The sequence below is a fragment of the Falco rusticolus genome, chromosome 6 (assembly GCF_015220075.1).
Source record: "Falco rusticolus isolate bFalRus1 chromosome 6, bFalRus1.pri, whole genome shotgun sequence".
Taxonomy (NCBI): Eukaryota; Metazoa; Chordata; class Aves; order Falconiformes; family Falconidae; genus Falco; species Falco rusticolus.
Genome location: NC_051192.1, coordinates 5,551,673 through 5,576,698, shown reverse-complemented (window position 1 = coordinate 5,576,698; position 25,026 = coordinate 5,551,673). Strand labels below are relative to the sequence as shown.

The window sequence follows — 25,026 nt, the reverse complement described above, 5'->3', positions numbered from 1 at the left end:
TCTATACAGTGAGGGCAAACTGAAGCACCTGGCACATTTTCATTTTACTACACCATTAACACATTTGTCACATTTAACAGAGCCTCTCTCTTTTTTATTTCCCAAAATGTACTAACACCTATTTGAACACCACTGTGTACACAAGGAAATGATTCAGCCTCTTTCTCTGGGCCTTATTTCTTTGTTATGTTCTCTAAACACAATATAATTTGTAATAAATTAACATTTTTAAATTATAGCTGAGCATGAAACTAATACAAGTTTGTCTCTAAAGGTGGCTAATGATTCCTTCTGAAACATTCTATTGTAAGGTGTTTTGTTGTATGATTAAAACTGAATACTAAAAATAACAAATGAGGAAATTTACAACAAATACAATAATGATTATATATAAGCATGGACCAGTAATCCATTCAACCACACCAAATTAAACAATGAACTAATGCTAAACAATACAGAAATAAGACTGCAACTTCTTTTAAAAATATACTCAGTTTTTAAGTTGATTCTGAGAGATGGAATATATGTCTAAATAGCAGTCTTTGTGAGCACAACATAATTCTTTCCATTTTATACACAGATAAATTTTTAGATGACACAAAGTAACTTGTCAATTTTGTAGTCTGTGGGCTGCACCGTATCAAACAGTGGATTTACTCGTGTGAAAGGACAGTGTCAAGGGCTAATTCTAAATTTTCACGTTACTGTATCAGATATAGTTTGGGGTTTTTTTTTGAGATTTCCTATAGATTATGGTCCCAGTGCATTCCTTATACTGAATTGTGCTACACATGAGGGTTTTACTGATGTGCAAAGACTGCTTAATAAATCTCAGGATTCACTGTGACCTACTCATCAATATTTACCCACAAAACCAGTTATATTAAGAATGTTTCACAAATAATTCCTTTGGGATTCTCTGGGCTATTTTAGTTTTAGTTGAGCCTTTTCTCACTTTTATAAAAAATATCATCGTGCTTTGGTTTTAAAATAATTCAGTGTTGTTTCTTTACCAAATGTGTCAGGTATGTTATGATATTATATATATTACTGATTCCGTGAATATATTTTATTAAAATGTGAAAACTTTGTTTCATGATATAGATATATACAGAGAGATATATGTTAAAAAAAAATTAAAGCAAGCAAACGCAGAAGAGAAAAGTGAAAAAAGATTTGTACCTTGCAGCTGTTTCTCAACTCGTTTCAGTTCCTGTAAGATTGACGATATCTCCTAGGAAAGAAACAAACATGTTCATTAAGGAAAAAGAGACTCGAACTACACATCAGTAGTAAATGATCCCTGTCCCCAGCCTTTGCCATCAGCTATCTGCATTGTCCTCCCAGCGTCACGGTGGTGGCCCAGCCATGTCCACCACAGGTCCCGGGTGGTAGCGCTGAGGCTGGACGGCCCCAGCGCCCTCAGCTCGCCCCTCCGGCCGATGGCTGGGGTTAACACACCTCGCTCTGCCCCAGCTCACCTGCCTGCCCTGCTTCTTCTCAAGCACAGACCTACAGACACCACGGTTCTGTAGAAATGGGGCACAGTAACAGCAAAGCTTTAAAGACAAGTTATGGTACAAACCCAGGACCGATGAATTAGGGTGCTTCACAACTGCGTTCAGATGTGAGAACAGTAAGGTGACTGCACTGGGGTTTTGTCTGCAGCCCTTGGTGCCTTGTGCCCACGGGACCTTGCACAGCACACCAGCGCTGGGTCCTCAGCACTCCTTTGCCTGACCGATTATTCTTCTCTGTGCTGCACTACTTCCTAACACTGATGAACCCACGGCAACACACCCAGAAACACAGCAAACATTAAACGCACCACATCTTAAATGGTAAACGTGTAAATCCTACAACTGAAGGATCCTACGCTGAAGAATACTGTTAATCCAGCTGTGGAGGAGAGCTATCAGTGGTCTTCAAAAAATGGAGAATTTTCAAAGGCACCGATTTCAGAAACCCGTTTAACCCTTTTCACAACCCCCTTCTGTACCAAGTAATGTGATTTTTGTGGGTGGCAAAGAGTTCGATTACCCTGGATTTTACAAAATCATTCTCTTCAAGCAGATTTCACATCTGAACTGGACATAAATGTCCCAAGGACAAAACAAACATCAGTTACAACTGTCCTCTGTTAACTTTAGTAACATCCTGTGGTAAAAACAAACACTGCATCTGAACAGTATGTTGCTCTGAAAACTGAGCAGAAAACTTGAAAATCCATGCATAGACAAAAATAGCCCGCAGATTTTCAAACAATGCAAGATGCTTTAATGCACTGAAAAAAATATTTCTAAAATGCTAGGCTTAAGAAGAAATGTACAACTAATCATTTTCTTTTTAAATGAATGCCTTAAACACCCATATTCGTGGCATTTAGAATACGAAACACTAAATTCTGATCTTATTCTGGAAATGGAAAAACTCCTTATATTATACTTCTAAAATCAGAAACTTCTATGAGTAACTTGCTTAATTTAACTTAAAAAAAAACCCCAACAACTGTCAGTGTATCTATTAAATTGTAACACTCAGTTAAAAACGGTTGCTCTTAAAAAAATATCCCATTTTGCAGAAATGATGGGCCAAGTTTTTAATACTTCCAGGAAAAATCAGTCTGGATGAGTTTAATAACTCATGATGAGGTAACAGAGAAATGTTAGTCAGTTCAATGCCAGAGGAAACATGTTCACATTTTGTTTCTGAGCAGCCCTGTACAAAGTACGTGAGATTTCTTTCCCTCAGCAAAGAAAACTGCCTCTGCAAGTTGACATTCTTAACAGCACAATACCCCAGACGGGATAATGAAGCTAGAATCTCTGTCTGCTCCCACAGGCAGAGATGTTTTTCAAACTATGCTCTGTGTTTAGAAGCAGAGAAGCAAACTAGGAACCAACATGTGTGCTCTGCTCCTTCACACCGTCACACAGCCTGGCCATGAAATGGCCCTAATTAGGCAGGGGTAGAAGGCTACATGGATCAGCTGTAGTGGTCGCTGGTATCTTACAGTTATAACTTCCACACAAAATCAACATTATTATTTTTCACTGAAGAGTGCTTTTATTGCAATGTCTCTACAGATCGTTTTCATTCACATACAGCAAAATACAACTGTTTCTCTAAATAATCAGCACTAATAGTAAAGTATAAATAATCAGTAGGTAAAGCAGTCTTTAGATTGTAAAACAAGCTCATTTAAAAGTAATTCCACATTCAACGGTTGTTATCTTTTGGTTAACAAAATTACTGATGGTCTATATATAGTCTGAACCCCTTCTAATGCCGGAAAAAAACCTTTTAAATAATTTTGCCTTTACATCATTGACAATAACACATTCCTCTGCTGTTTATTTAGAAATTAGGTAAGAGGAACAATCAATCCCAGAAAAGATAACTATTCATACCATGCTTGATGTTTTCACAATAGGAACTTCACTTTCCGCTCGCAACTTATTTTCAATTTCTTCCCAATTTCTGTCTTTGTCCTTAAATAATATTCTAGAAGAAAGAAATTCAAAACCACTGTTTAAAATAGACAGAAATGAACAAACTAAAACTGAAAGATTGGGTAACACAATACATGAAAGCAGCATAGGGAGAACTGAAAAAAAAGTAAAATCTGAAATATTGAAAACTGACAGAAGCCAACCACACAGTTTAAATTTTCAGAGAACCAGACAGGGTTTCAGCAGTATCATCATTATTGACATTAAAATGGCAATTCTGTAGCTAAATATTTGCTTATGGTGTTGAAAAGACACAGCTGATTCTTTCCTCCAGTAATGAGAGGGGTTTTTTTGTTTATTTTTAAACATCCAGCTACTTTACAGTAGTCAGAGAATTTCCTATTAAACACTGCATTTTACTAAAATCGCAAAGTGTAAGAGAAAAATTAAGTGGTAAATAAATGCAACTCTTTTACATTTGTGTTTTATATCAAATTAATGAAAAATAAAACCCTTCAGGAAACAAAAGAAAAATGCATTTCACGGAAGAAGCTCTCATTGAAAAGTCTCAACATGTAAATTGTATATACATGGATTAATTATATTAGTAAAGAAGTCACTTCTATTATTTGTACAACCCCAAAGCATACAATGAGATTCTCCTTTTTTTTATGTTTTGGTTCCCCGCTGTGATAAAGCTTTTGTTTTCATTGTCTTATCATAAACATAATTTAAACTGCCTACATTTGCACAACTGGGAAAAAAAAAAGGCATGTGCAGATATTTAAGGTCTGGGTATTAATTTTTTAAAAAATTGACAGCATGATGATATAGAGAAGTCCAAATTTACTTGTTCTTTAATTGGTATTTCAGAGTTAGAAGTACCAAAATAGCTGCAGTAAAACTGCTAATCAAACAAACAAACCAATTTAAAATCACGAGTGAAAAGTAGTACATTTAAACACGTTTTCAGTGCAGGTAGGTCTCTTGAGAAAATAATTTTTAAGGTGGGAATTCATGATACCTCGCTTATAAAAACTGAGAATTTGAAAGCAAGCTGGGAGACTTAGACTGCATTTCTGTTCGTCTTTGCTCAGTTATTTATACCCTACGGAAAATTCCACTCTCTACTATTACCCTGTCAAGAAAGCCTAGTTTTTCAAGACATGTACCCTGTCTTATCAGTACATAGATGTTCACAGACAGCCCATCCAGAAGCTGCTTTAACTCTTCTGTCCTTGAAGTCCTCACTTGCTGCTGCTTCAGAACATGTTTTTGTTGTGTATTTCTCTAAGAGGGGGAGCGCTGCTCTCATGACACAATGTCAAGGGATTGAGGCAAATGACCATTTCTGCAAGCGACTTTAGTGTAGTCATGTACAAAGCATGCAAAGACTGAACATTAATACATACATACTCTTCTTGGAAAAGGAAAAAAAAAAAAATCAAAAGTAATTAAACCAGTGAACAAAACACAAAACACTTCGTGGCTCCAAGTCCTGTCATAATCCTGTAACAAACTGGATCGTCAGAGGTCTGTTGTTCTGGAAGGGAGTGCAAAAGCTTGCAAAGCCATACAACTGCACATTTGGATACCAGAAAGTCCAATTACCATGGAAAAAATTAAGATTTGCCTAACACTGCTGATTTAATTTTATTTATTAAATAAATAAAAAGCAGAGCCACTTAAAGCCTCCACAGGATCACACACTGAACACCAGGCAACTCCTGGAAATATTTGGATTCAGTATACAGGGAATCATATGCAGCCATACTTTCTGTATTTTAATAAAACTTATCACACTGGAAATCAGCAGGAACTAGAAAACAAGGCTTTATTTAGCAGTAAATATCACTAGTAGGGAAAATATAAAAGTTGTCACATTGTGTGGTTTTTTTCATCTACCTTCTTGCTCACATTATACTAAAATACTTCTGTCTATGCATGTGATTAATGCCTTCGCTTGTGTATGTGTTTTCAGTCTTAAAGACTCTTTTAGAGATAATTTTTTACTTCTCTTTTACAATTTGAAATCTTTCCATTTCATAGGTCATTTTATTTAAAAAAAAAAAAAAAAAGGAGGAAAAAAATGAAAGCAGTAATTTAAACAATGTTATTATTTCCACTATAAAGTGGACAGGCCAATTTGGTTTTGCTATATTTTTAGGAAGCCTATTTCCTTTTTACATATTTTTTTTTCAATTCTTAATTTAGTACATTTTTACCTCCTGGGGGGTGTTCATCTCTGCCTCCTTTGCTCTTCTCCCTTGTAACCATACTCTTTATATTAAAAGAACATATTTTTAAATGCCTGCCACCTTGTGCTCTTGCCTTTCCCTGCTTTCTGGGGCAACCCTGCCTGAACTTTCTTATTTGGTTGTGCTCAGTCCCCATTTTTTTTTCATTGCACATTGCAGGATGCACAGCGAAACACACAGACTGACAAGTAGTGCCTGCACTGACCTAAATGCTTTGCCTACATTTTGCCTGACTGCAGAGGTACTTGCCTGCTACAAAGCAAGGCCATAACAGTGCATTCACATCACAGAGTACTGATAAAACCATGTAGGTCTTCTCACTGCAAAACTTACTTACCTCTTCCCCCCATAATCTCTGAAAATCCCTGCAAACTCATTGTAACATATGAAAGACAGAAAAGCAAACAAAACTGCGTATCTGCTTCCTACAAAGCCACTACAGTAATTTGTTAGCAAAGAACAGGTTACAGGATACATGGCAAGGATGCTGCAGGATTTTTTAATATAACGTAGTTTCTGTATACCAGCAGGTAGGAACCTGACTGATTATTCAAAATCATGAATAAAAATAAATCATAATAAAGGAACTTAGCAATACTTAAGCTATGACCTTATCCTGAAGCAAACTGCACATAGGATTTGGTGAAAGGAAAGAACCAGGCATTTGAATCTGGTTCAAATTTGAACACTGTGCTAGGACTCGGGGGAAAGAAAACCAGTTTGGCCAGCACTGGGAGAATCTAGCCAAGGAATACAGCATCAAAGGTTCTCTCAATCCTATTTCTTAAAAACGATGACAGAATTCAGTGGAATTAGGAACATTATCTATAAATTAGAAAACAGAGATGGCAGTGGGGAGGTGGGGAAGAAACTGGTCAAGCATAGAAGTTATATATTTCCTTTTGTCCTCATACTAATTCATTTTCATGGCTGATTTCAGCATATTTTAATTGCTGATCTGCTTGTCAAGAATGACTGAGAATATTTATGTGCTTAATATTTTAGCCAAAGCAAAACCAGTCTTTTTGCAAAGCTAGTTACTGCAACTGAAGTATTACAGACAGAAGAGTGCTCACAGTCACAGCAAGCACATCCTTCTCCATGTGGACCCAGACAGCAAGGATACCATTTGTAGCATGTATGATGTAATTTGTAAGGGCCATCATTGCCCTACGCTGTCTGTGCTCTTGGGGGAGAGGTTTACATTGGTCAACAAGACAGTCAGGCTTACTTTTATTGGTGCCTCTAAAAATTTCTCCTCTCCTTTCATGTTCAAGTACTGTGGGGAAAAATACGCAACTGCTAGCTGGAAAAACCCCGACTGAGTCTCACTGCATCTGCTCTGGGCACAAATTTTAACTGGCTTAACTCCAGTAAAAGGAATAGAAGTACACCAGTTGGCTGAACTCATGTACATCAAAACAAAGCTGAAAAAAAGTCTCTAACAGGTCCTAGCTGCCTTATATGCTCTCTAAAATGCAGTTCTAAAACGATTGTTGTGTTTCTGATTGAAAATACTAATGACATTATGAATAACATCCTATTATTCAAATCCATTCTGAGCAGCAGGAAAAGGGAGTTTTGATCACAGCTCTGGGGAATAAGTAAGTAATTACTTATTAATGAAAGTTTCTCCGCTGTATTTTTGTAGAAATAAGCAATGACACTTTCTTTAAATGTATATAAAATGTTTATAGGTATGCTTATGTTTATAATACCATACATGATCACATCGTCATTACATTCATTACAATGTAGCTGACTTACCTTTTAAGCTCAGAAAATCAAGCAGAAGAGCGTAAGACTTGATTTTATAGTTACCTGCTTTTCTCAGAATGAATTCGCATACATACCTTTGTTTTAACTCACTGTACTGAACTCAGTTTTTTTATGTTAAGTAAACTACAGCTGCACTAGCAACACATTTACAGATTGGAAACTACAGATCCAAGAAAAATCAGCATGATGAAAAAAGTAGAATATCTATTATCTACTGCTTCTGAGGCATTTTAAGACACATATTATCCTAGATGCCTACCACAAATAAGTCAGTCAATAAGCAAGATTCTTGCTCCAATGATGCAGCTTTAAAAGGAAAAAAAATATTGGTAAGCAGAGTTCCTTACGCATGTCACTGTATTTTCCTGAAGAATTATGCTCAAAACAAAACTTAAAGTAATATTACGTTTCTATTTCCAAATTTCAAATGCCTTTTAGAATGACTTTCAAAGACTGGTCATGCTTAACTACCTCTTTGCATCTATTTATTTTCTCATTTTTTGAGATCAGCTATTAAAGTAAATGACAGCATGCATGCAGATGTTGATTAAACTTGAACAAACTTTTGCATAATTTGTAATAAATTTTGCATAATGAAGCTGTTCTCTGTTAATTTGGCACAGCTTTTGAGAGCAACCATATTGTACACCTGCATTTCACAAACTCATTTGTATCTGAAATTTACATAGCAAAAGACATTTATGTCTTTTGTTTAATGACATTTAAATAAATAGTATGATACATAAAAGAATGTATCTGGGGAAACCAAAGAGGGAGAGGCAGCAAACAGCGTATTTCCAATCCTGCAGCCCCAAAACGGTGAGCTGGAAAACCAGAAGTGAGATGAATGTCAGTGCAGGACTATGTCCCAGGGTACCAGAAATAAGGTACTGACAAATGTTACCTGTACCCCACCGGTAAAAACAACACACAAAAAGCTTAGAACAGAAATAATAAGACTGGGCTTAAGGCTTTTAAAGACTTGATCCTTCGACTTGATCCTTCACATGAAACTCTTCCTACTAGCAATAGCAGGGCTAGGAAATGAAGATAACTTACAGTTTTTACCGATTGATATAGATAATTTTTTCTTCTTGATTTCTACGGTCAAGTCTTTTTTGGTACTCCTATGAGAACACAATCTTCAGAAATGTTAGTATTTTGGTTACACTAGTTGCATCACCCTATGCTGAAATAAATTTGTGATTTGGTGATTAATGTGTCACTCATCTAGGATTTCAATATCTGACACTTCCTAGACAAGCTGATCAATTACAGACCTAATATTTTCTCACATTCAGAAAATTATACATGAAGTGCAGCCAGATTATTTTTAATGGACTCAATTTTCAAGTTTAACTGCACAAAGTCATTAAAAAGGACATGTGAATTATTACAGCCTTGAACTTTGTATTTAGAATTTTCATTTATTCCTGTCAACCAAAGCGGTCACCAAATGGTTGTATACTCGCTCATTCAAGTTAAATGGAACTGCTGGTAGAGCAATATGTTAGAATTTTTGACATGCTTGCACTTCCTGTTAGCTACTATGACATTTTATGCAGGAACATCTCTATCTAATCTAACTAAACTATTTAGTTTTCCATAGAAAACCCCAGATGGTTACATCTGTTATTTTAGATTTAAAACTCAATAGTGACCACCTCGTCTCTAGAGCAAGTTCTTTTTCAGAAACTGCTCTCCTCTGTCCCATTTGTTTTTCTTGCTAAAATGGGGGATGCCCACAACAACTTGGCAAGCATACAGGACTCGGTTTTACAGTTCAGCAACATTTCAAATATATATTTTAAGGAAGGGAGTTTTACAAGACTTGCATAGAGGTCATGTAGATTTTGCACAGCATTTGCATGTGTTGGAACAGCTCCTCTGCTGGAAGTATGACGGACGTTTTTCTGTCCATGTAAACTTTGTCGATATAATCATGGAATCGTTTAGGTTGGAAAAGAACTTGAGATCATCAAGTCCGTTAACCCAGCACTGCCAAGTCCACCACAAAACCATGTCCCTAAGCACCGCATCTACGAGTTTTTTAAAAACCTCCAGGGATGGCGATTCCACCACCCCCCGGGCAGCCTATTTCAATGCTTCACCACCCTTCCTGTGAAGTTATTTTTCCTAATATCCAATCTACTTATCTTCTTATAATGCGAAATACACACAAGCAAGAATGGAAAAATTATTCATCCCAAACCTTTCTGAATGCTAAAAAAGCCATAGGTAACATTGCTTTTTTAAAACACAGGTTTCTACTAAATACACAAGCTCTATCTGTATTGTACGGATCTCTTCTATGAGTAGGAATGCTGATGAGAGCAGACATTTTCAGCGATAACAATGATTTTTAAAAGCCCACCTGATTTTGCCAGCTGTTTTGTCTATGGATTGTCTTATCTTGCGAGAAAATTGGAAGACTGAAGACAACAGCAAACTGTCCCCCATAACCTGCAATATTTTTTTAATACAAAAGCGTATTATTAGTTTAATGGAAATTAAATACAAACAATTCCATATATTTTGAAATCATGCTTGTGTTCTAATTAGCATCACATATAAACAATCATATTTGAAATTTTTGCAAATTTAATAGTATACAAATAATCTTTTCCAGTATTAATGTCACCTGCTACAGGTAAGAAAGTTAGTGTCTAGAATATAAAGTGGGGAGACAACTGTAAAAGCTTAATATATACACGTTACTATAGAGAATCCTATTGTGTACTCACTTCATCTCTGCTCCAAGTCCTTCTCCGGGTAATTGTAGGGGGATCGAGGGCATCTGTTAGCTGAGGTCTAGCATCATTAGGGCGACCATTCCCCTCTGGTGGTTTGGCATGCACTAATGGAGGAATTTTTCTAAAATTGAGACTTTCATCAAATACTCTGTCAACCAACTGGGGGTGTAAAAGAAAAATGCAATTTATGAAACCTACTGGATACATGCAAAAATGAGATTCACATTTTTTCCTTCTGAAACAGTTTACAAGAAGTCTATCAAATAGAAATCGTTCTGTTGCCTTGTATAGTATAAAATGATGCATCTCTTATGTAAGATTACCTTGTAAAAAGGAATATATTTTTTTCCAAATACCAGACATACGTAGCAAAATTAGAACACTCCACGGAAATTTTGCTTATAGGCAGCTAACATAATAGTTACCTATAAACTGGTACCGAGTAATTTATTCCTTTGATTAATGGAATATATCTGTGGAATTAAGTACAGTACTATCAAATTTAGGTTTTTTTCCAGATTAATCATAGTGTTACAGAAACACCTATATGTAAAGGAGATACTGCCACCTGCAGTATGTACATGCTGTGCAATATTTCTTTTTAAAGAAGAAAATAATTATTTAGAAATATAAAGAGTGACCTAACTGGATCTGAGAAAATGAGCACTTCATTAAAGTTCAGCCCTAAGTCCATGAGAATTAAACCCAAAATCTATGTCAGAGCAGTTATAATTTTTTCTGAGTACCCAACTCACAGATTTCTTAGCACTGTATATATCTTTTTTTCCACAGAAAAAGACAGTATTATACTAAACACAGTAAGATAATGTATTAACCAAACTTTATGCACAAAAAAATGAATAAACACATTTTGAAAGAAATACTATGAAGAAAAAAATGCAGTAAACATTTACAACGTATTAGGGTGAATTTTAATATGGTAGAAAGTGATGATTTAAATTCGGATTAATGTGTTTACCAGCATTAGACCTGTGATGGTTACTAGAACAAGTTAGTCAATATATTCATAGAACAGCACACCAGAGAGAGTCAAAGAAAATAAGAATTATTAGAAGCACAAGGCAAACTTATTTCAAGGCAGTTTTTGACAACGTGGTTAAGAAAATCTGAAGTTATTGTTAACTGACGGTACCTAAGTATTTCAGTGTTCAGAAGATGAAACTTTTACGTCACCTGTGAAAAGAGGGACTTTTTTGTTTTTAATAGCTATGCAAAGTGTTAAATGTATACATTTATATATACTGTGCATACACACTAGTACCTTTAAGTGCACTTAGATACTATCCAACTGTATCTAAGGCTACAGGCAAGCAAGAAACAAATAACTATCTTGTCCTATGTTTCGTGGAAAAAAAGAGACAGACAGATAGTATGCATTCTCTTGACAAGCTGTGTTCATAGAATAATTTGTGTTGTGTGTTGAAATGTAAAGGAACTTTAAATCAAAAAACAATGTAGAGATCATGCACACGGGTTGAGTGAAAATAACTAAAAAAGGCTATGCAAAATGCTAAAAGCAAAAGAAATAAAGAAAAGGAAGAACCTTATGCATTTCTCCATGAAGATCTCCTACCTCTTCTCTAGTGTCTATGGCAGAGCCAGGGGTGGTGGCAGCAGTGCTTACTGTGGTACTGGGGGCAGTGCCTGATGAAGTCACTGAATCTATCTCTCCTGCTACATCGTTGATCTCCCGTGCGATGAGAGCCAGATCTTGACTGATCCTAGTAATAAAGAGAGAGTTACGTTCTCCGCTACAAAAACTGCTGGAGCAGTAGAGCCCAACCTGAAGCCTTTGAGCTTTTAAGTTCTAGTTCCTGGTAACTGTGCTATGAAAATATGTATACCCTTCCAAATGGAAAGTTTATTTGTAGAACCATAAAAGCAGATTTTTAACTGGAGTTTTAATAACATGCCTTTCTTTTTAGAGGAATAAGGTAGGCAACCTCAAAAGACAGAGCATCCTGTTTTCTTTCTATCCCAGGCAGAGATGGGTGCAACATGCAGTAAATCCAACACATGGGATGCACTGGAAAGATGCTGAAAACACTGCACAGAGTGTACATGCAGTAGATCTGAAATGTCCAGAACCCATTTATTTTATACCTCAGTTTATTGACTTGCAAAGAACTTTTTCAGGACTTCGTATTATCTAGCAGCCCTGCAGCTTGCTCAGATCAAGCTGCTTTTGTGCCTGAAATTCTAGACCAGTATGTTAAATCCTCAAATCTAATCAAGACAAGCTTTCTAGTTGGAAAAATAGAATGTGCCTGTAAACCTGGATATGACAGCACTACACAAATGCAGCTGAATTGTCAGCTGAAGATTCTTTTTTCTTTCTTCCGATCTGCCACATCAAAAAATATCTCTGCTCTGTACTCTGCTCAGCATAGGGAGAAACCTTGCCTAGCTCTGCTTGTGCTACTTCTCCCCAGGGCACCCCAAAAGGAGGAGGGAAAAAAAAAAACCCAAACCAAAAGCAAAAGCTGTAAGCCCCTACGACTAACTATGGCACCCTGAACCTCCAGCTTGGATCAAGCAGTTCAGCAGACCTAGAGTTCAGAGCAACCCACCGAGTGGTCCCTTTTCATACTTCTGTCTGAGAGGACTGAAGGCAGAGAAGTCAACAGCACTAATTCTGCACCACCAAGGACTCTGTCAGCAGCACCACCTGCCACTTAAGTGGAAAGCAGCTGCACAGCCATCTGACAGTGATGTGCTGGCCAGCGCTTGTTAAAGGTGAGCGTCTTTCTGCTCCTCATTCGCTTTGCCATTAAGTCAGAAAAAAGGGACGCTGTTCACCTAGACATCATTTCAGACCAAGTGAGCAGAATTTAAACTAGAAAGGCAAACGGAGACATTTCCAGTCAAATTCCAACACTAGACTTTGTGGCTAACCATCAGCAACCTGCAACAATGTGCAAGCTTGTGCAGCTTGGACACGTGTAATTGGGATACAGCTGTAGAATAATCATGCAGCAACTAGCTGTGACTACTCAAGACAGTACTCCCGAATTCAAGCTATCAAAGACTGGAATACTAAAGCAGAAACCAAGTCAACTGCTCATTTTAATTAAAATATGGCAAGTACCTATTACTACATTAATTAACCTGATTACTATATCTTTGGGGTCAATTTTAGTTTATATTTTGTGTTCTTTTATATACAGATACACCGTTAAAACTCCAAGGTTTGAGCTAATATTCTAAGCAGTAGAGACACCAGAGCACCTACTTCCTTTATCTCTCACAACCATATCGCATTTTTTCTTGAACAGAGAAGTTGCTAATGATCCCGTTTGAATTTCTGGGACAAATTTTGGTATTTTATGAATATTTGTGAAGAAAAAGAAACCCAAGAAATTTCAATTATCAGTAAACCCTCCAGAAGACAAATGTCATCAAACACCATAATCAAAAGTTGTATCAATCAATTGAGACTTAACTCTCTATAAAAATCAGCAGTGCTTCAGCATGCCACAGCCACTTCAAATGAGTTCTTACAAAGCAATCAAACTTACATAAAATGTCAAATGTCTACAGAAAAATGAATTCAAATGAATCCTGAAAATATCATAATAAACAGCTCTAACATGGATGGCAAGCAATTTGTCAGACGATCACCACAGTCAAATGCTAGTCAAGCGAACAAAATCTGGAATTAGTTTCAATGTAGCAATGACAGTAAGCTATAGTCAGTACTAACAGGAGTTTCTGTATAGAAACAACATAGAGCACTAAACAAAAAGCACTATGAAAAAGAAAATTAGAAACCAGCTGGGAGTTGGGCCTGACTTTTCATAAATAAAACTTTAAGCTCATTCTATATTAATTTTTAGAAACACAAAGTATTGCTTAAGTATAAGGAGTATGTTTTGTATAACCAAGGACAAAAGACATAGGCTTTAGGTACACACGAGTTACTCTTGCAGCTGTAGGTTGCCTTGCTGACTTCTATCGCTTCCTGCATCAAAACTAGCAATCACACAAGGCAAATAAATTCAGGGAGGCAAAACTAAAATAAACCTCAAATTCCTTAACCCCCTCAACCTGTTGCAGGAAATGTCACTACTACATTGACTCAGTGAGCAGAGTCCTGCAGCTACACAGTCACGTAAGGGACAGGCAGCTTCCAATGCAAGGGAAGAGGTGAGAACACTGGGCTTGGGATGGGGAGAGCATGACCATCTCTTTCAACAGCCTGGAACTCTAGTTCTTATTTACCTGTAGTGAAAGGATACCCATAGCATTAGGAAGAAAACCACAGCAAAATAAGAAATACTTCTAAGATATCTGTAATAGCTCTGAACCGCTGGATTACCAAACAGATTTTTATGCTTATTCTACTATGTTGCACTTCCTGCAATGAGTGAGTTTATTTTGTAATACTTTAAAATCCTTCAATAAAATATATGTGAAGCTCCTGTTATTCTGAGGGTGTACATTCCCTCCAGGGAAAGTGGTTTTAAATTATATTTAGTTATTTCATAAAGTTTTTTTTTAAACATCTCTTTCCAATTTTCAAGTTTATTAACATCTGTAAATTGTAGAGTCTGTGAAAAGAGCAAACTGGGTCAGTCTTGGAAGACCCGTTGAAAGACAGTATGATGGTAACACGGATGCAATGAAAAGTTTGCCATATGGTCTCTACGCTACTTGCAGCTGCACAAATATTTTACGAAAAACCTGCCTTTACCGCTGCCTAATCTAAGCAGTTATTAAAAAAAAAAAAAAAAAAAGTCAAACCATTTTAATGAGAACTTATAACTATCCTTGTTGTAACAGCTCTAATCACAGTTGAAGGGACTCTTGATCATAGAGGCTGGACTAAGGGCTGGGAAAAAACCCAACAGGGTAGACAATGACAGAGGGGTGACTATGGCTGGTAAGGTAAAGGGAGCAGAGACACAAATTATTAAGGACAGATGCTACACTTGAAGCCAGGGGAGCAATACTGTGCATCAGTACGAGATATGGAAGCACAGGGAAGATCAACTAATGACTGGAGCAGGGGGATTCAGTCCGAGAAGCAGTGACAACAGATGACAGCACTCTGGCATTTCGCAGCTGCCGAGTGCTAGCCTTCTTAGTCTTAAAGACGCTCATCTAATGCAGCTTGTGTGAAATTTTACACACAGATTTGGCAATACCCACTTAGGCCTCTCACCACTGGAAATAAAGAAGCTGAAAAAGGTAGGGTAAGTATCTAGCCTTCAAAACAAATATAAAACCAGTGTCTAAATGAAGAAAATGGTAAGAAGCCCAAAGGAAGAAAAAATTCTGCAAACCTAACTACATCAAATAAGTTTAGAGTGAATTGTTAATTACTTCCAGTGTTGGTTTCTCCTACATGAGCAAAATGTACCAAGAAATTTTGCTTAAGTAGAGGCTCAAGCTGCACTTCTTACGAGGACGAAGTAATATAATACGGCTATCAATTTTTTTTTTTCACATAGACCAACGTTCCTCCCTATACCCACCTCTAACTTTACATTTATTATTCTTGAAATAATTATGTCATGATTTATCAAGATGCTATGAGATTTCTTAAAGCATTATCCCTTTGCACAGACCACACATAGAAAAACAAATGTGGAATAATATTATCAAAAAGAGGAAAACAAAAAAATAATTATGCACACTAAGCAAAACACAATGCTTTGCATCTCTGAGACCACAGTGTTAAGATTGATTTCACAAGGAAAACACTCTTCTTGTTTAGGCTTCCAACTTTAAGTTCTGTGAAAATGTTCAGAACCTGAACACTGGCATCTACGTTTTAAATAACATTTATAAACTTACATAGTTTCACTTATTTAGTGCAAGCTATTTGAAGTTTTCACTGCTTGGGTATTGAATGATATGGGAGTAACTGGTTACCAGAATGCAGAACTGACTACCTTTTCCTTGGTTCATTTGAAGCAGGGTGCTATTGGCAATAACGGAGGAATTGCTGTATTAATCTCAGGGGCTCACAACAAAAGAAATTATTTTTTTGATAGATATACATGATTTAAATCAGAAAACACCTAACATGAAAAAATGTCTAGGTAAACCGAAAATTAACAAGAGAACACGGTCTCTCACATTGCCAAAATCCTTTTTGCGCTGTCACCTATGCATTGATCTGAAACTTTACCTCAGGATGAACGTACAGGTAGTACAAAACCAGACCTACTTCAGCCTCAGCAAACAAAGCAACTAAAAGTGCTACACAGAGAGTATCTCTGCAAGTCTCGCTAATGGAACCAAAAGTTCATATTCTGGGATCTGGCTTTCAAAAGCCAGAAACGACTATCATTTTCCATCAGAAAGAGATGTGCTGGTAACCTGAGTGTTCTGTCGGCCAGTCTCATAAGAAGAATCTTCAATTACCCATTCAGTCAGAGAATGAAAACACTCGGTAGAGTGCTACTGAAAGTCCATTAGCTCTCTTTCTTCTATATATGTACCTGTGCAACTGGTTGGGTACAAATTTTTGTTATTTTAGAGGTTGTCTTTAACACCAACCTTGCTATTTCTTCTCGGTGAGCAGTCCAGTCACGAATGTAATCCTCCTGTTCCTTTATTCTGTGCTTGAATGTATTGCTACTTTGAACTGCTGTCCCAGTGCTCTGCAGTCGCGTGGTTTTCAGGGCTGGAGAGGTACGTAGACGGGTATGTTTAGGGGAATTACGGTTTGATCCGAATTCATCTTCTGAGGTGGAAGCATAATCTGTAGGAAAGCGCCTCCATCTTGCACTTACTAAATTAGTTTAATTATTAAAAAAGAAATATTATTGCATCTTTAATAAGAACAAGCATTTCAGTAACATCACAAAAATACACAGCTATTCATTATCAATCCCCAGATACCTCACAGAAGGTTTATTTACTACATCTTAAAAAGAAAGCTACAAAATTTGTGTTAAATAAAAATATTAATAAAAACATAAACCGGATGCTCTTTGTATAATGATGAGTGAAATAAGACATAAAAGCCAGTAATTGTATGAGAGCTCAAGCAAACTGTATTACAAAACAAGGGCCCAATTCATTAACATTTAAGTATATAGTCAGACGGCACTTTTTCTGCAGATTTTTTTCCCAAGTTTCATTCAAGTTTTACGTGACACAAAAAAAAAAAAAAAAGAAGAGATGTGAAGGAAGGACGGAGCTGGCACCAAGCCTGGAATGCATGCTTACATAAGGAAAGCATAAAAATCCTAGATGATGCATTATGTATTTAGTTCGGGAAAAAATACGTTAAAATTAATACTGTGTTACAAAAATCAGCAGCACATCTACAAAAACAGCAGCCTCAGAGCAAAAAGCACATATTCATATATTCTCACATGTAGCACATAAAGCATATACAGCCATGTTGCTGAAGACAGCCTGAGGTATAGGAGAAGTGAAACTAAGTAGGAGGCTCTCATCCCCCTATGAACAACCAAACTCTAGAAAATACATAACAGATACGCTCTCCTGAAACATTCCCAGCAGGAAGAGATAATCACTAAGTGTGAAGGAATGCTCATCATGAAAACCTGCTAAATTTGTGCAGGGGATTTAGTCCCCTAAACTCATGGACATTCATGAGGCTCTGTAATTACTGCAGAAATTTTAAGAAGTGTGTGATCACCGCTTGGTAATTTAAAATAATACATTCAAGTAAAGTATTTATTTTCTTTAGTAGAAAAAAAATGCAAGAAGTAATTAATGATTTCTCCTGAAACACTGAAAAAAAATTACAAATGAAGTATCAATATGAATGTAAAAAATAATGAAAGTAATTTTTAGTTGAGAAAAGATTTGTGTAATGCTCTCAAAGATTACAGTATGTAGAATATGACATTGGTGTATAAGCTTACATCCCTTCCCTCACAATAATGCATTTTTAATCAATGAAAACAAAAATGTGCTTGTGTAATTTTTTCCAGGTTTAAATGTGGGCTTCAAATATTATTTTTTCTTAAGGTTCTAACTTTATTGAAGCAAATCAAAACGTCTCTCCAGTCACTTACTGTTCTCTTTTTAGAGGTTTCAAACTTGTTTTGATCTTAGGGAAGTAGAACATAAGCAGAAAAAGCACATTTCCCCACCAACAGCATGCAAGCAATGTGTGACTGACGTCCAAATAGCTTTATGAGTTGGGCCCACATTTTATCATCAACTTTTGTTTAAATTCTTTGTCCCAGTTCAAATTATATGCATCAAAATAAATATAAAATTTATCTTAAAATCTCTCAAATGAGTTAGTCCAGCAACTCAGCACTGTACAATGAGCATATGTAATCATATATTTAAAAACTAAAAACTGAATGAGAAGTGAAATATCAGAAACAGATTTGATTTCTAGTACTCTACCACTGTAAGTTTCAACATCAGGATCTGGGTCTGGGAGAAGCTTGGATTTCTCTGTGTACAAAATAGTGTTTTATCATGTTAATTCGTATTAAAACATTCAGATTAGAAGCATTTGTTGAAATAAAATAGACTGATGAGATTAGTCTTAGGTCCTCTTTTCCACTCACACTTTTTAGGAAAAGATTCTTACATTATACATTCAATCAAAAATACTGGATTTTGTAAAAGCTTAAACATTTCAGAGATACTAACTGAAATGACATCAATAATTGTCTACACAGTACCATAAAACCCCTCTATATTTTTAAAGACCATTCAATATTAAGGGCTTAATATGTTGTTTATATTATCAGTGGGTTTCTCATTAATATGAGGAAAAAGTTGTTGTAGGATTAACAGTAAGAATCTCTGTTGTATGGTTCATGACAAGCAATATCCAAGCACGTTTCGTATTAAGCTAGCTGTACATTTGCACGTTTTCAATACTGTTTATAAATTATGTAAATTGTCGTTACAGTTTATGTAGATTTCAGAAAGCTTTGTGCAATTAATTATCTCTGCCACCAAAGACTGTGAATATCAGTACCGGTAACTAGAAAATCCTCCAAAACACTGGCTGAAATAATCAGCAGATAAACCCAAATCGGTGACTACTCTGCAAGTGTAATGGGTTGACAACACCTTAAACTGGTAAGTGTCATCATTTGGACACCATAATCTCAATTTATCTCACATAATCTCAGATCACTTAAGATCTGAGGACAGACTTCATTAATTATATGCCTTATAAATTAAATCTACTCTCATTGATACATTTCCTTCTCAAGGTTCACCCATTTCAGAGATCCTGAAATTTGGTGCTCAGTAGTGTGACAATACTAAAGTGCAGTTAATAAGGGTTGCTGGGTTTTGGTGTTTTTTTTCCAGAGATACCTCAACAGCTTTGATCACCCTGTCTTGCTAGTTATTTGCAATGACAGCTAGGTCAGCAAGCCAGCAGAGCTGCTGAATACAACGGATCGTTCAAGGTCTCTCTGTTCTGACTCAATGCTTAATTTTACAGTTGCAGTTTAGCACTTTTGCAGTAGGTCTGGTCCTGTTCATTTTCCAAATACTTATCTCCTTCTGTAACATCATCTTCAATTTTCCTCCGCAATTGTGAAAAAAGGTCTCCAGTCTCCTCTGTTTTTATTGATGACACTTTACTCTTTGATGATTCAATGCCTTGATTAAATCTTTCATTGCTTGTACTACAAAATTACTAATTCTGCTTCACAGTGTTGCCAGTTATCAAGCCTCCCACCACAGAAACACTCTAGTAATTACTTTAATGTTGGTAATTTTCATCCAAGATGTTCCATTTATCTCCTTGCCCTTTCATTTAAAGGTAAGCAAAACTTAACAGAATCTTGAAATTATGGACTTGCTAATCATTCTGAAAATTTTAGTGCTATTATGTTGCAATTCATCCCCATGAAGTACAAGACAATAAAAAAAAGACAGTCACTACATCTTTTTTTGCCCCCTTTTTACAGGCATGTATATGTGAACATCCAAAACGATCGGGGAAATGCGGTGATAATTTTCTCTTTGGTAGACTGGATTTAAGAAGCAAGATTTTGCTGCCAATGTTTAGTGATCTACAGTGCGGTAAGGTTAACTAAACCTTGATGAGAAGACCCATGGAACATTTTCAACACTTCAATAGCAGCCAGTCTTCTGGTAAAAGAAAAAAAAAAACCCAAACCAAACTCTGTATTGGTAATGGTCATTAATTTTCCAGTCATTCTAGTCCAGGGACAGAAGAAAATGTATCGCTGTTAAGCCTTGATTAAATGTGCCTGAAGTAAAACACATTCAAAGAGTTGAGGCACTTTTGTCAGGCACTTCATTAGTAATTTCATAAGTGCTACAAGTGAATTGTTGACTTTTCTAGAAACAAAATTAAATTCAGGAATTATATGCTTTGGATCTGAAAGCTTCTGCTACGTTCCATTTTTATACACTGCATAGGAGTAACACATTTCTATTCAAAGATGTTTTAAATACCTTTAAGAATAAAATAATAAATAATATCGTTAATAACTTGATGTGTTGGGTAGTTATTAGCATGATTTCATAAAATGCTAATGGAAAAATGGCAATGTACTGAGTAGTGGCCTATATATAATAGGAGATATAGACAGATTTATATATGCACACACTTTTATATATACACTAGAAGATTATACAATTTTTAAAGCAATTTAGATTTACCTGAAGTATACTCTACGTATTCCAGTAAAAAAAAAAAAATGCAATAAGCTTACTGATACAGACAAAATCTGGAATTCCAAATCCTAAACAGCAGTAATAATTTTCTTTACTTACATAGTAACAAGACTTGGTTGATAATATTATTAAGCTATGATTTTGTTTTGAAAATACCTGACTTTTATTAATTTCTTTCAGATTTTTGCCTTTACATCGATACAGGCTTCTCCCTGGTTTTGATACATACACTGATAAAAGCTTTTTTTATGACAGAAGCAATTTCTAATGTAGATTTTTCTAACAATGGTCTTTTTAAAAATCCCTAGCTTATTATGTTGGATTAGCTCATGAGAGGATGGCATTTTTTCTTTCTTGAAAACAGGGTATTTTATACAAGCTACAGTAAACTCTGACTGTATAATGCAGGTAAATGAAATGACCATTAAACAGAGATGACCATGACAGACTAGTTGACTTGAGAAGAGAAAGATAGCCAGCACCCCTGCACAGAAGCAACAAACCACTTCAGTGCAGCAATGTGGGGCAAGTTTAGGAAGCATGCAATAGTTCACATGGACACAAAGCTCAAAACGCATATATAGTTTTGTGCAAAACACAAAAAGTAGTGAAGTGACAAATAACCTGGGGTTTACCTTTTCAGAAACCAGCAATATCATGATGTGAACTAATGTTAATTATTAAAGTAAAAATATAGAAGCAGTCTTAATTGATACTCTTCCTTGACCCAATGTTGCCACCTTTCAGGCTGCACACATCAGTTTAAAACTTTGATTAAAATTGAAGACATGCTACTTTTCCAATGATATTTTACAAGGCAAGACTGATTTTTTTATTTGAAGTTTTACCTTTTATTTGTATCTTTGTAGACACCTGTCATACTATCAAACATACTCAAGTTTATAGTTCAGTGAACACCTCATTTGTATCCCTCAGAAATTTCTATTCAGCTAAATATATGACACAGCCAAAAGATACCTGTCTGGGGAAGAATCTAAGAATGCTAAGAATCCTAAGAAGGTATACTTATGATATAGAAGCAACAGAAGAGCAGTAGGACTGTGGACTGTGAGAGATTTAAGTATCACAGGTGTTTATATCAACTCTGAATGGGAGACAGTACAGGAGAATATATAATCTTAGTACAACATACAGTACTGGAGGCTATTCTATTAATTTTTTTTTTTTTTTTTTTTTTTTTTTATAGATTGTGGATTGGCTTCAAATAAGGTCCAGCTGGTAACACGACAGTTCAAAAAGCAACACAGACATCAATTTTAAATATTCAGTCTACACGAAAGTTCACTTATTTAGAATTACCACATTGTAATTCTGGTTGATTTACTATTGCTGCTGGAAAAAACTATCAGCCTTTTTCACTGCTTGCATTTAAAAGTGTTGTGTTATGTTACACTTCTAACAGAATAGGTTAAAATTAATCAATTGTATGGACTTTTCCCTCCATACATAGGAAAATAGTATATGAAGGAACTACCACACAAAAGATGATCAACATGATTTGGAAATCATGAAGAAATCATAAATTGTCATGATTTGGCACGGAGAATAGAAACCATTCCATTGCAAGGCAAACATTTTAATACAAATTACTTAACTTTATGATATTTAGTTAGGTAGTTTGTGTTTAATTTTTCCATTTTTTACTTCATTGTTATTATTCTTACCAAATCTCATTTTTGTAGTTCTGGAAGCTAATCTTAAATTATAATTACCCTGCAGAGGGCTCAGGGTATACCTTGGGGCACACCTGCTGTTCAGCATATTTAAGCCTACCCTACAAATCAGTATCGTATCTTCTATGTAGTAAAAAGTGCTGCTGACCTTCTGGACTTCCACTATGACTTGAGCAAAGAGATGATCTCTGCTCTGTTTCTGTACTAATGCAAATCAGTGCTGTCACATCTGAATGCTTCAATGCAATTCTCTGTTATTGGTTTTAAATTAAAAAAAATATCCAGTGTTAATGCATTACAATTTCTTGTCTATATGATTTCAAGTGAGAAACATCCACAAGCCCTGCGCCAAGGAAGCCTCTTACTCCTAAAAGAAAGACTGCATCAACTAAAACTCAAGAAATGCTTCATAAGAACAGGTACTTAAAAAAAAATAAAAATAAATTCCTCATATTAAAAACATCTAGTACTGTATAAAATTAGTTCAAATAACATCACATACCTGAGGGAGAATTGTGAGCTGAAGCCAAAGATTTGGATTTTGAATCTGAAAGTCGAGAAATGCTATTGGCTCGAGTTCTAGCAGAAACTTTACTATCTCCTGCTGATGTTAATCTTGCACCACTTCTGATAATAGCTTCTGGGGTACGAGATGGGGCAGTGCTTCTAGTTATCGTTGCTTCAGAATCACTACGTGCTGATAAGGAGCCAAGTCGAGTTCTGCGAGGTTGAGCAAGTAAGTCTATTCTGGAAATACTTCTCCTCCCTGATGGAGGTTTTGACGTAGAACTTGTAGTGGACACTTCCGAAGCCACTGAAGCCTTATCGGCATCAGCAAGCTCACTATCTGAGGCTTCACCAAGCCGTGCTCTGCGCAAGAGAGAAGTTCTTGTAGGCCGAGGTCTTGGAAGAGTGGTAGATTTACTAGATTGCCCAAGTGCAACAGGAGAGGTTTTTGATTTAGCTGACTTGCCTTCCATCTTGGAATGTAAAAGTTCATCTGCTGAGGCAAAAGGAACTCTTCCATGTGATTTACCAGAGTAGGTTTCCTGGTCAGATGATAAGATATCAGAAATGGCAGAATGAGGTACACTGGATGTTTGGTCATCATCCGTCAAATCTACTGATGGTTGTCTCATTCTTCCACTGGACTGCACAGTTTTGCGAGCATCAGCTCTAGACCCACCATCTGAAGATCGACTTTTAGTCTTCTTTTCCATTTTTTCTCTGGCACTTGTTGCAGAAGATTTTAGAACATCCTTTGAAGGGGAACCAGAGGAACATCTATCTTTATATAAGGTTGTAAAGCTTTTCCGCTTCTGCGTGGATTTTCTTTCACTGTCACCAGTAACAAGACTGATTGTGCTGGCTGTATCTACATCTGATTCTGGTGATATGGAATTATCTCTGTTATAGCTAGGAGTCTCAGGACCTTCATCAGTTTTATTTTCTTCACGCAATTTAGCTTCAAGGAAAGCCATTACAGCTTCTGTGTCTTTTAAAATGAGTGTTGTATCTAGACTGGAATCAGTGTCCATTGAGTCACTTCTGTCACGTATCCTGTTCGCAGACACCAAAGGGGCAGCAGATCCACTTTGTTTATTAATGTGAGGAATAAGTTCTATAGGTATATTTGTGCTAGGCTTATCTATAGTAAAGCTACCTTGCCTCACCAATGGTTTTGAAGATTCCTTTTTTTCTCCCCCAGATACTTTAGGACTTTGTCCTTTAATAGTTTCCTCATTTTTTCTTCTTTTTCCCTCACTGTGCGCCAACTTCATTTCTGCTTTATCTGTAACATGTCCAGGAGCTTTGTCTTGATTATCCAACATTTTGGGTGACACAGCAATGTCCTCCCTCCCTTTCTCAGCCTGGTTTGCAGCAGGTTTTGTAGAGGAGAATTTGGAGGGTGTCCAGTGCCCTTGCTCCTTTCTTTCTTGTTGTTGAATTTTTGCTAAAGCTTGTTTCACCACTGAAGTTTCTCTGCCAGTTTCAACCCTCTCTTTACTGGAAGAGCTGGGGAAAGAGAAAACTTTGTCTACAGTAGCTTTGGGCGAAAGACCATTCACTGTTCTGCTTGACTTAGCTGTACTTCTGCTGTCAGTGTCCGAGGCACGAGGTGGCGTTTCTTTCTCCTGAAGTTCAGTGTCTTGCTTTTCACCAATTTCTGATCTCTGATGAGATGCAGTTTTTGCTTTTGAGCTTTCATTCACTTTCTCCTCTTTGGGAAGCTGTGGAAGTGTCCTCCTCTTTCGCTCACCTTGGCTGGTCATAGAAGCAGCCGAACCAGTGCTTCTAATGGAAATAGCAGACTCACTGATGTCCACGTCTAAAAACGAAAAGGAGAAAAACGGATCTGAGAAGTCATTCAATAGCAAGGTAAATAGAATCATTAAGTTCTTAAGACTGCATAAGACTAATATAATAACATAAAACAGAACTGAAAAAAAAG

The 25,026-nt window shown here is 36.3% G+C and overlaps 1 protein-coding gene across 8 annotated transcripts in view; it reads right to left on the bottom strand.

Moving 5' to 3' along the window:
- The window catches only part of CEP170 (centrosomal protein 170), a 101,918-nt gene that overhangs the window by 2,247 nt on the left and 74,645 nt on the right, over positions 1–25,026 (bottom strand). For 4 of the 8 annotated variants that reach the window (XM_037393003.1, XM_037393004.1, XM_037393008.1 and 1 more), the window contains 7 exons: positions 23,077–24,903; positions 16,771–17,005; positions 11,807–11,984; positions 10,234–10,401; positions 9,864–9,952; positions 3,411–3,504; positions 1,183–1,234 (listed from right to left, as the gene is read on the bottom strand). In XM_037393003.1, the coding sequence (XP_037248900.1) occupies positions 1,183–1,234; positions 3,411–3,504; positions 9,864–9,952; positions 10,234–10,401; positions 11,807–11,984; positions 16,771–17,005; positions 23,077–24,903 (2,643 nt within the window). The other 4 variants (XM_037393006.1, XM_037393007.1, XM_037393005.1 and 1 more) reach the window with 4 other exon arrangements.